At 31.2% G+C, this 12,783-nt stretch overlaps 1 protein-coding gene across 4 annotated transcripts in view; it reads right to left on the bottom strand.

Moving 5' to 3' along the window:
• Positions 1 to 2,243: 2,243 nt before the first annotated feature.
• The window catches only part of Rnf138 (ring finger protein 138), a 32,167-nt gene continuing 21,627 nt past the window's right edge, over positions 2,244 to 12,783 (bottom strand). For 2 of the 4 annotated variants that reach the window (XM_005337451.5, XM_021734655.3), the window contains 5 exons: positions 11,892 to 12,007; positions 9,752 to 9,808; positions 8,559 to 8,667; positions 6,421 to 6,528; positions 2,244 to 4,561 (listed from right to left, as the gene is read on the bottom strand). In XM_005337451.5, coding sequence (XP_005337508.1) covers positions 4,493 to 4,561; positions 6,421 to 6,528; positions 8,559 to 8,667; positions 9,752 to 9,808; positions 11,892 to 12,007 — 459 coding nt within the window. In that variant the 3' untranslated portion in view covers positions 2,244 to 4,492. Of the gene's footprint in view, positions 4,562 to 6,420; positions 6,529 to 8,028; positions 8,101 to 8,558; positions 8,668 to 9,751; positions 9,809 to 11,891; positions 12,008 to 12,783 lie in introns of all 4 variants that reach the window. The other 2 variants (XM_078030211.1, XM_013363844.4) reach the window with 2 other exon arrangements.

Raw genomic sequence — 12,783 nt, forward strand, 5'->3', positions numbered from 1 at the left:
CAAAAAAAAAAAAAAAACAACAACAACAACAACAAAAAGTGCTACCAGGTGTAGTGATGCATGCCTGTAATACCACTGGCTAGGGAGGTTGAGCAGGAGGATCTCCGAATTCAATCCTCAGCAACTTAGTGAGGTCCTAAGCAACCTATCTCTAAATACAAAAAAAAAAAAAGAAAAAAAATGGTTAAGGATGTGGCTCAGTGGCTAAGCACCCCTGAGTTCAATCTTGTTATAAAAAAAAAAAAAAATTCATGTAGAAGAAAAAATGACCCAGAATAGTCAAAGCAATTTTGAGAAAGAGAATTATAATACCAGATTTCAAACTATGCTACAAATGATTATACAAATTATATTAAAATAGCATGGTACCGACATAAATAGCCACACAGACCAATAGAATAGAAGACACAGAGACAAACCCATGCAGATACAGTCAACTGATTCTTGACAAAAACACCAAATAAGTACATTGACAAGTGCTTTTTAAAACAAATGGTACTGGGAAAACTGGATATCCATATATAGAAGAACAAAACTAGATCCTTTTACTCAGCACAAAAGTCAATTCAAAATGGTGAGAGCGCTTCTAAGTATAGGATCATGTCATATGCAAACAGTGATCATTTTACTTCTTCTTTTCTATTGGTGAGAGTGCTAGAAATTAAAGCAAAAACTTTATAATTCCTAGAAGAAAACATAGAATCACCTTCCAGCATATAGGTGCAGGCAATGATTTCTTCAATAGGACTCTAAAGCTCAGGAAATAATACTAACAATAAATGACATAGCATTAAATTTAAAAGCTTCTGCACAACAAAGTAATCAATAGTGTAGACAGCCTACAGAAGGGGAGAAACTCTTTGCCAGATACTCTTTCAACAGAGGATTAATATCCAAAATACATAAAGAACTAAAAAAAAAACTTCCCACCAAAAATAATAACCCAACCAATAAATTATCAAAATGAACTAAATTGACATAAAAAGGAAAGCAAATGATCAACATAAATGAAAAAATATTCAACATCTTTAGCAATTATGGAAATGTAAATCAAAACTACCCTGAGATTTCATCTCATTCCAGTGAAAATGCCAACCATCAAGAATTTAAGCAACAATCAATTCTGGCGAGAATACAGGGGAAAATAAACTGTTATACACTATTGGTGGGAATGTAAATTAGTGCTTAGACTAGGAATGAAACCACCATACCAGCTATACCTTATACTGTATCAGTTGTTGGTATTATCCAACGATTTAAAGTCAGCATCAGCATATTATAAGGGATACATGCATATCCACAGGTATAGCAACTCAACTCACAATAACCAAGTTGTGGAATAGCATGGGACCAGCATAAATAGCCACACAGATGAATAGAAGACACAGAGACCAGCCTAAGTATCCATAGAAAATATACACAAACATCATGGAGTTCTATTCAGCTACAAAGAATGAAATTATCATTTGCAAGAAAATGAATGAAATGAGAGATCATCATGTTAAGCAAAATAAGCTAGACTCTCAAGGGTTGGGCTGAGGATGTAGCTCAGTGGTAGAGGGCTCACCTAGCACATGTGAGGCTCTGGGTTCGATCCTCAGCACCACATAAAAATAAACATATTGTGCTCAACTACAACTAAAATAAATATTTTAAAAATAAAGTCAAGGGCTGGGGATGTGGCTCAAGAGGCAGTGCGCTCGCCTGGCATGCATGCGGCCCGGGTTCGATCCTCAGCACCACATACAAAAAAAGATGTTGTGTCTGCCGAGAACTAAAAAATAGATATTAAAAAAAAATTCTCTCTCTCACTCTATCTTTAAAAAACAAAAATAAAGTCAGTGGTTGTATGTTTTCTCTCATGTGGAAACCAGAGAAAAAAAGGGGGGAACTGAGGAAGATCTCATGGAAGGGAAACCTGTAGAGCAGGGGAAGGGACTGGGGGGGAGGATGGGGGGGGTGCGAGGGAAGGAGGTATTTAATTAACCAATTAACTAGCTTTCTGCCTATCAGGGCTTAAAAAATCTTGCTAGATGACCTAGACACTTCATAAAATAGCTTTATAATGTATTTATTAACATTTAAAATAGATGAAAGGTTTATAAAGTTAAATTCAACAGTATGTGATAACTTTTGCCTACTCACTTTTTTAAAAAGTACAAAATGGGTTATCATCTATGTGTCTTTCAGGGTGAGTTAGATGTTATATTTGCCTCTGGATAAAATTTTCATTAAACACACAGTAGGAGAAAACCACTTTTAATTGAAAAATAAAGCAATACATCTCAAATAAGACTCTGTTTAAACGAACAACATAAACTGTAATTTGTTTAAAGAAAAGGCTTTCCTAAGTGGTATTGTGAAATTTAGGTATCAGTATTAATAGCTTCCCTCCTTTATCCTGACAAATTATTTAAAATAAGAACCTTTTCCCATGAACTTAATTTCCATGAATTAAATGTGTACAGGTTTATCCCTACTTCCAACCCAGTGACAAATGGAGGGGCTATTTTAAACAATTATTTCTATACTTGAATTCCCAGAGAAAAGCAAATACCAAAGTCAATATTTTCCTTATGAAAAAGCTTATATGTAAAACACACAAGACTATTAATATTTAACTCATTCACAAAACTTCAAAATACAATTTCATCAAGATGATCTCTACCAACAATTTTCCTTTAAAGAAGTTTGCAAATTTCAGAATGGTTTAAGTTGACATACACCAAACACATTAAACTTTGAAAGAAACTACTAAATTATTGCTTTAAACTGGAAAAAAAACTATGGTCGAAAGTATCTTTAAAAAGAACTCATCCTGCTGTTCCTAAAATTACACTCATGTTAGCTGCAGAAAAAAATGTTAAAGCATACAGTAAACATTACTCTTAGAATAACAGAACAAAGGCATTAAGATGTATGGCTTTCTGTGTGATTGTTATTACTATCTATAAATAAAGTCATTGCTGTTTGACTGAAAAAGGTTTTTACAAAACTTCACTTCTAAAATTAACATTTTTATTAAATCAAGTTTAAAAAAATGTTCACTGTAGAAAAGTCAACAAGGGTTTTAAGAAAACCAAAATATACCTTTTTATACAATATATGTATATATTAGCAGCAAACTACTTCTGAGATTTTGATCTTTTAGTAATTTTAAAGAAAGCATAAACATTGTGTATTAGTATGGAATGTCAGTGAATTTACTTTATCCTTTTTTTTTTTCTGTGATTTGGCCCTTCTACAAAATACTTTATGATTCCCAATATTAAGAAAAAACTTAGTTTTGACTATGAAGTAGTGAAACTGTGGCTGGTAAAATCTATTTTCACTACCCTCATAGTCACGCATTATTTTTGAGAATAACAAATGAGCACCATATAAATAGGTAATTGTGTGTAAACTCAATTTGTAAGGTGTCATAGCAACCAACTTATATAACTTAGCATTTGTTACTTTTAAAAAAAATTTGGTGATATACAAAATTTTAATCAAATCAGATAATTTAATCCTATATTGCTTGTTCATTTTTAAATCCTTAATAAAAGTTCTGTATAACCTGACAAACTGCAAAGATATATATGTATATGTATGTTATGTATATACATACAAAAGTATATGTACATATATATCTTTAGCTTTGAATTTCTTTAAATTTCTCATTTAAGTATATCTGTAGAATATATCACCAACTGAAAGTTTCTAGTTTCATCTCAGCTAATGAGAAACACTGGCTATTGAAAATTCTGTGGCAAAACAATTGTTATTCAGCTTGGTATTTCAGCTTACAAATTGGTCAAACAAACAAGATTGAATTACCAATTGCCCCAAATAAATAAATTTTTTTCTTGATATTTCCTTCTAATAGCAAAAAGGAAATGTCTTTGCAATGAACTTTTAAAGAGTTAAAATTATTAAAGAAATCTCACTAGTTTTCAAAAATACTAAATGTTATATAAATACAATTTTCTTATAGTTGAATACTTCAGCTATAATCTGTGTTTAAAAAATTTCCTTTGGATTCTTCCATTTAGCACTTCAAGTTTTCATTCTGCAACTCTGACAACGGGCTCAGATTTGTTACGTTTATATCAATCACGTCTTTCAGAATTTGCTACTGTGTGATACCTGTGTACAATAAATAGGAAAAACTGCACCAAATTTCAAAAGCAACATAATAAAAATGAAAAATTCAAAAATATGTAATATAAAAAAAGATAAGAGTACAACAGGGATTCCCTTTTCACTACATTACTGAGATATAATCCTTTTTATGCTTTTAAAGTAATGTCATAACTTTCATTTTTTAACTTGTCAAGAAGATGAAGTTTTTAGGTGGCCCAACCTTTATTTTTCAATTAAAAAATTTAAAACAATAGACTGAATTACTTTTATTAATATACACATCAAGTTACTGAAACGGTGACTTCGTGTAGTTTTCCCCTTAAAGATGGCACTTGCAGGTACAAAGATGTAGAGATGTCTACAGGCTTCAGATGTTTACTTGAAAAGATTCTTCAACAGCAGTTTGATATTGGGTTTCCTCATCTAGCTGAAGATTCTAGAACACACACATACACACACACACACACACAAAAAAAAAAACATTAAGTAGTCAATAAGAAAATACTCAACTATTCCACATTTATCCAATATATTACTGATCTTGATGTACATTACATTCAGGACAATTTGTGTACAATACATAGTATACTTTAAAATATAAGATTAAGATGGATTTGATGGCACCTATCCGTAATCTCAGCAACTCAGGAGGCTGAGGTGGGGAGATCACAAGCTTGAAGCTAGCCTGGGCAACTTAGTGAGATACTATCTCAAAATAAAAGTAAAATATAAAAAAGGGCTGTGCATGTAGCTCTGTGGTAAAGCACCCCCAAGTTCAAATTCCAGTGTGAAAAAAATAGATAAAATATTAAAAGATCTAAATACTTAAGCTTTAATTAAAATTAAGTTCAACTGTAAATTATTTAGGACTAATAAGATCAACAGAGAATGAAATATATATTTCCAATCAATCATTAATCAAAACTATGCTTAATTATAACCGACAATCATAAGTGATAAATTTGCCCAAAGAAATAACAGCATCGAATAATTAAAATCATAGTTTTCAATAGCAAGGTAAAACAATAAAACAATTAGACCAAAAGTAGCTCACTAAACAGATTTTCATTTTTCCAAACAGTCTTCCAGACATAGTAACCTTTTCTAGGATGAGAATAATAATCTACAAGTACTTCATAAAATTGCTAATGAAACAGTGATTTTTATGTACATCTGAATTGTTTTGAAAGGGCCACCAAAAATGCCATTTCCTCAAAAACACAACCAAAAACCCATTTATCAAGAGTGCAATTTCAGCTGGATGCAGTGGCTCACACCTAGAGACTCAGCAGTCTGAAGCAGGAGGATCACATTTTCAATATCAGCCTGAGCAACTTAGCAGAACCCTCTTAAATTAAAAATGAACAGGGGATGGAGCTCATTAGTACAGCACCCTTGGTTTCAATCTCTAATACTGAAGATATGGGGGCAGCAGGGCTGGGGGTGGGGGATGAGGGAGGGGTTATATAATTTCAAAACTGGAGAAAAAAGAAAAATGTAAATTTTGTTCACAACCCCTGTGAGAACGGTACATGTCTGGTTTTATTACCTAAACTAGAAAATAGTCATTTTTTTGTCAGGATTAATGCTGAATTAAATAATGTCTCAATTACTCTGAAGATGAATAAAATGCAATGTCACATTTAACACAGAAGTCATTAATTAATTTTAAAAAACTATGACACATTCAGGAAAGAGAAATTAACCCCACAGTTTTGCTTTAAGGAGCCATTTTTAAATTATGTAACTTCATTGCTCACTTTCTCAAGTAATCAACCTGGCTTTGCCTGATACTTAAGCTCCTCCATTAAAAAAAAAAAAAAAGTTTCATGTGCTAGATGTGGAGAAATCTCTAATATCTCTAATAGTAGGTTTAACAACAACTTATAGTATATGATAAATGTATCCTTTCATATGTTGTACCAATTGTACCTCAAGTAGTATATCTATAATCTAAAAGTTTGCCAATGTTATTAGCAAAAATAAAAGAACTTGCTATATATCTAACCAATATGGTACAACAGCTTGACTCAAATTCAAGTCTAGCCAGGAATGGAGATGCATGTTTGAAATTCCAGCAACACAGGAGGAATTCAAGTTTGAGACCAGCCTTGGCAACTTTTAGTGAGACCATCTCAAAACAAAAACTAAAAAGGGCTGGAAATGTAGTTCAGTGGTAGAATGTCTTATGTTCAATCCCTAGTACAAAAGAAACAAACAAAACCCCAAGTCTAGATTGAAAAAAATAATTTAAGTTGAATATTTAAATAGTACTTTATTAAAGAATTTACTTACCACAAATTCTCCATAATCAAACTGATGTCTTTGATTTAGATGACTAACGAAATTTCTAGTAATCTGGCTAGGATCTCCCCAAGGAAGAGACACACAAATAGGACATGTCTATGAAAAACAGATTGTTTTATATAAAAAAAATTATGAAAACAATCAAACTTTATATAATGTAAGGTTTAAGCAACTTTTATTGGCACCATTTTTCCAAAAGTTCAAATAATATCTGCTAACACTTTTTTTGCAAAAAATGATTTTTTAACTAAGCTATGCACATTGTTTTTTATTTTAACACAGTAAACACATAATAATAAGCTTTTATATACAATGGAAAATCAAATATTTTGTGTGACTTGTTTTATTGCAATATTTGCTGTACTTCAGTGCTCTGGAAAAAAAACTGAAATATCTGAAAAGTATTTCCTTTTATTTTAATGATGCTGGGTATCCAACCCAGGGCTTCAAGCCTGCTAGGGAAGCCTTCTACCACCAAACTACACTTCTAGCCCTTGATGAAAAACATTTCTAAAGGCCAGATTTCATAACTAGATCATTTCCCAAAGTACCTTAAAAAATGCACTAATACAATAAGAGACCTTTTATATTCTATTACTTAATTTCCAATTACACATTATTTCAATAGAAACACAGAGTCTATAAAAACACCAATAGTAATGATAGTTATCATTAATTGCCTATGTAGTAAATAATCTCATTTGATCTACACAATACCATGATATTATTAGCTTCATTTATATGTAAAATGAAAATTATGTGAATTATGAAGTTTAAATTGCATTCTTAAAATTTTAATGAAGTACATCTTTAAAAGCAAATGGATGACATACTAAATAATATAAAAAAGAACTTTTGTAACTGGACTCTAGTCAAAGCTTACAATAGAGTGACTACTAAGCAGAAATGAATAAAAATTGCTAATTCAATATAAAACTAAGTGTAATTTCTTATATATGAGATTTCCTGAAGACTTCTTGGCATTATTATTTAACAGAAACTGACCCCATTCTAAAAAAGCAAAGTAGGTATGCAAGAGTTTGAAGGAATTCTCGATAGTTACTGGGACATGCTTTTTTCACAAATTTTTCTAGTAATCCACTAAGCTTAAAAATATCCACAAGTTTTTACTGATAAACTTTCCTCCTATTTTTATTTCTGAAGGAATGTTTACATATCAAAATGCTTATGGGCAGGGATATATATAGAGAGAGTTCAGTTGGAAGAGTGCTTGCCTTGCATGCACAAAGCCCTGGTTTTAATCCCCAGGACCACACACACAAAAAAAAAAGCTTAGCTAAAAAAGAAATATCTCTTCCAGTTCTGTTCGTCCTATTCCATTATCCACAGTTAAAATCACTTATTAACTGTGTTCAAAATAAGCTGTTCTGAGACCATTAACACAATGTTGGAATCCTGCACACTGCTACTCTTTTTATTTTCTTCATTCACTGAAAAGGTCTCATCACTTTCTAACTCACCCTCAAAATGACATCAAAAAGATTTGTATGCATCAAAAAGAAAGTATGGTTCTTTTCCTTCCTTGCTTTATGCATTCATGTATCAGATTCTGCAAAGGTTTAGAATTTAAAATACCTGCTGGGGGGCTGAGGTTGTAGCTTAGCAGTAGAGCACTCGCCTAGCACATGCGAGGCCCTGGGTTCGATCCTCAGCACCACATAAAAAAAATAAATAAAGATATTGAGTTCAACTACAACTAAAAAATAAATATTTTTTAAAAAATACCTGTTGGGTTTATTCTTTCAACAAATCCACCTGCTTGGACCCTGTCATCTACATCCTATAGAGAAAGAAACTGAAAGGACCCAATAGATTTAGGTTCTGTCACTGTTTAACAATGAATTTCCTGTTCACCTCATTCATCACTTTACTCTTCTCCAGGCTGTCCTATCCTATCTCACAATAAGCATATCCCTTGGATTTCTAAACATCTCATTTTGGCTCAAATAAAATTTGATTTATCAATTGTTTGTTGACAAAAATCTACCTTACTGATAATGCTCTACATCCTAATTTATATCAGTGGCCTTCCCTTTTGCATATGTAAAGTAAAATAAATGGAGCAGCATACTTTAAGCAGAAGACTATCTTAAACATGTACTTACCACAGGAACTATCTGAAATAGGTGGTTACTGTTACAGTGATCAAGTAAACGCTGTCTAGTAAAATTTGACTCTTGACACAAGGGACACTTAAAGGTGGGATTCCCAGAACTACAAAACAATTGTAAATGAAGCATATTTAATTCAATACCATAACAAAAAAAAATGAGCTCTATTATATTTTGACTAATGTGAGCTTATTTTTTAAAGTTATAATCATTGGACTATTGATGGATTCTCACATTTTCAAAATGTTTTCAATAAATGATCTAGAACAGAACTTCTCAAACAATCTCAGTTAATAGAAATAGTATCAAATTTTTTTCATGAAGTCTGCTTAGATCAAAACAATAACAAAAAGACTTAGCTTTTTTTAAGTAGATAAGTCCAAATTTTTAGAATCAATCATTAATATGAAGCTAATAGATGTCATTCTTGTGTTCCTTGAAAATTTTTTTAGGGCCTCACTAAGCTGCAGAGGTTGGCTTTGAACTTGTGATCCTCCTCAGCCTCCTGAGTCATTGGGATTATAGGCATGCACCAGTGTCTGATGCTAAAATTTAAAACTTCTAAGATTTCTACCAAAATTATATCTTTAGCCAGGCACAAAGGCCCATGCCTGTAATCTCATTAACTCAGAAGGTTGAAGCAGTAGAATTTCATCTTTGAGACCAGCCATGAGCAACTTAGAAAAAACCCTGTTTCAAAATAAAAAATAAAAAGAAGTGGGCTAGGGCTCAGTGGTAAAGCATGCCAGGGTTAAATCCTCAGTAAAAATAATAATAATAAATTATATCTTTAATATAATCCAGGTCCTAGGAATTAAACATACAAAATTTACAGATAAAGCAAAAAGACACATTGATCACTAGAATAAAGCACTTCAAAATAGTCTGAGGATCAAGCATTATTAGGTTTTGATACCTCTCAAAGTCAGCAAGGAACAATTCAACATTGAAAACTCTATATGAATCATGCTTGGAAGAAATCTAACCATAGTCAAAGAGAATAGCTAAACTTTCTGAATTTAATGAAATTATTAAAAACAAAAATTATACTGTTTATTTCTTAAACTACCAACCTCTAGCACTAAAGCAAATGATTTAAGTAAATAAAAAATTTATTTTACAAATTTATTATTTAATAAAGTAATGGATATTACCTGCTAAATTAGCAAAATTTTTTAAAAGCTTACCTTGTATTCTCTTGGTAAGTTTCTGTGTTATCAGATGTGGATGTTTCACTCCTATTACTTAATAAGCACAGGGGGAAAATGGTTAAAACCTCAAGTAATAAAACCATCAGGGATTTGTTAACTTGAACTGTTAATGAAAAACAACCAGTCTGAATTTTTTTTAAAGTATAAATTTCAAATGTTCTGAACATACAATAATTATGGTAATTACTTTTCAAACAAATTAAGACAGAACTGCTTATTAGGTTCTTATTCATGTCTTTTAATATTAATATGCAGTCACAAAAGTACAGATTAGACAATTTTGAATTACCTTAAATCCTACTCCTCTACTTCTACCAGTAAGATTTTAAACATGGATAGACTTCAAAAATTCATCAACTTTTTGACATGTGGTAGGACACTGTTTAAGGTTGTGGCCTCCAAAACGGAGTAGGCTTAAGAAAATACTTATTTACTACACTTATATTTGACTCCCAAACTTCACTAATATTTAATATATACAACATCTTGATATCTTCTCTTCACTTGTCAGTCATGTGTCATATAAAATATTAGAGAAATCATAAAGGAAGAATGGACATGCCATATGGATTGCCACTTGTGTGAGAGAGAATTTCACCCATTTGGTCAATTTTATAAAAGCAAGGTCCTTCAAAAGTAGAAATCTTAATAGTAAAGAGATAGGTAGCAGTCCTAAAGAGGTTTGCTCTGTATCTCAACCCTAAACTTAAGGGTTGTTGAACTTAAAAAAACAAAAACAACAACAACAAAAAAACCTTACTATTCAATTTTCTTTTATAAAAGACAAACAATAGTGTATCACCTACCTAACAGATGGTCTTTTTAAAATTTTTCAAAATAAAGTTGCATATAACAATGTGTACTCAATGAAAAGGCACCCTCTGTGAAGATAACCACCTCTCCACACATAGTTGAATTACATACCCAAATAGAAGATTTTAAAAAAATATATTTATTTTTTAGTTGTAGTTGGACACAATACCTTTATTTTATTTATTTATTTTTATGTGATGCTGAGGATCAAATCTAGGTCTTACAAGCGCAGTTCTACTGCCCCACAACCCCAGCCCGATAAAAAACTTTTAAGAATATTTTGCATATATTGACATATTAATCTGTTCCAGTAAAGGTGGCATTTTAACAACAAAAACACTAAAAAAATTGCTCTTTAAAATAAACTCAAACTATGAAGAATACAATTATTAAGGAAACACTGTATGATTTTTGTGACCAAAATCAGTATGTGACACTTATTTTTAGAAAATCTCAAGTGGGGCACACTTGTATTTCTAGTTACTCAGGAGGCTGAAACAGAAGGACTGCTTGGACCCAAGAGCTGGAGGCCAGTGTGGGTAATACAGAGAGACTACCTCTGTATTGTTTAAAAAACACTCAAACTCAACTTGGTAACAGGTCTTTCTAATCAGTTAAAAAAATCTCCTACATAAATAAAATCAATGAATTTTGAATGTTCCCTTTGAAAATATAACAATTTCTGGTTGACTTTTAACAGTTTTTATCAGGGAAGGTGAAAATTTCAATAAAAGCCTTTTTGATATTTAGTGAATAGAACTAAAAATTTTAGTAATTTGAACTTATGACATATCTCCTTCCTTTTTTGTAGGAAGTTATCTTTTCCAGTGACAATAATCATAAAAACAAAGTGAACCTGCATCTAAGCTTTGAATACTGTATCAGTAGCATTTAAAAAAAAAAACACCAAAAAACAGTTTTTAATTTTAAAGTTTTGCTTCTAGCGATTTTGGAGGTTGAGGCAGTAGGACTCAAGTTTGATACCAGTCTCAGCAATTTATTTAAGACCCCGTCTCAAAATAAAAAACTGGTATAAGGCTCAGTGGTAGAGTGCCCCTCAGTTCAATCCCCAGTTCAAAATTAAAAAAAAAAAAAAAAGACACCAAAATTTAAATATTTTATATCACTAAAATAAAACTTACTTTTCAAGTAACTTTTTCATTTTTATCAAAAATTTTGAAGGAAAATGTTTTAATAGTATATTTTACTTTAAAAATACAAATGATAAAAAAAAATCCTAGTTCCTCAAACAATTCCCATTTCAATTATAAAAATTATACTTTTAAGAAGAAAAGTTGCTTACCTATTCCCTACTGAATCTTGAGATATCTGAAAGTTTGGAATAATAGAAGAAACACCATATTCATCCTGATACTTCTTACAAGATTTATAATGATGTCTCATACGATAGAATTTAATCTGTAAATAGATTAAAATGTTTTTAGTTAAAAAAAACTCACAACATTTGATACTCTCAACAAGAGAAAAAAGATTAAAATAAATGATGAAATTAAACAAGATTAAATTCATTTAAATAAAGAGTTTTTAAAAAATAATTATTTAATTCTTAAGAGTTGAAAATAGGTAATACCTTTCTATTAGGTGTTGACCTTGAAAGAGTCCACCTTCTATAAAGTCACAGCAAAAAATATCAACAAATAATTTTATACTTGAGATGATGATACTACTAATATTAAAAAAGTCAAAAGTACTAAGACGTCTCATTCTATTAGGCATTTCTTTATTTAACTACTTATAGCACAAATAGAAAGCATTTTTTAAAAAAATTAAGTTCCCAAGTTAATATATGAAACATTTTTTAGTTTCTCACTGAGGAGTAAAGCCAGAATCTCAAGTATGTTTTCCAGCTTCACTCCATTATCTGCCACCTTCTTTAAAGTCATAGAAAAACAGATCTGATTTGTGTGCATGCATAAAATGGCAACAGTTTTATTTACTATTAGTTTTCAGAAAAAAATCCATAGACACATAAATCTACTCAAAGTCTAGCTACTCCACATCATTTTACACCTTCTCTAAATAATAGAACAATACATTACAGATAAGAAAATAAATGCAGGGGCTGGGGATGTGGATCAAGCAATAGCGTGCTTGCCTGGCATGCATGCGGCCCGGGTTCAATCCTCAGTATCACATACAAAAAAAGATGTTGTGTCTGCCAAAAACTAAAAAAT

The sequence above is a fragment of the Ictidomys tridecemlineatus genome, chromosome 13 (assembly GCF_052094955.1).
Source record: "Ictidomys tridecemlineatus isolate mIctTri1 chromosome 13, mIctTri1.hap1, whole genome shotgun sequence".
NCBI classification, from domain to species: Eukaryota; Metazoa; Chordata; class Mammalia; order Rodentia; family Sciuridae; genus Ictidomys; species Ictidomys tridecemlineatus.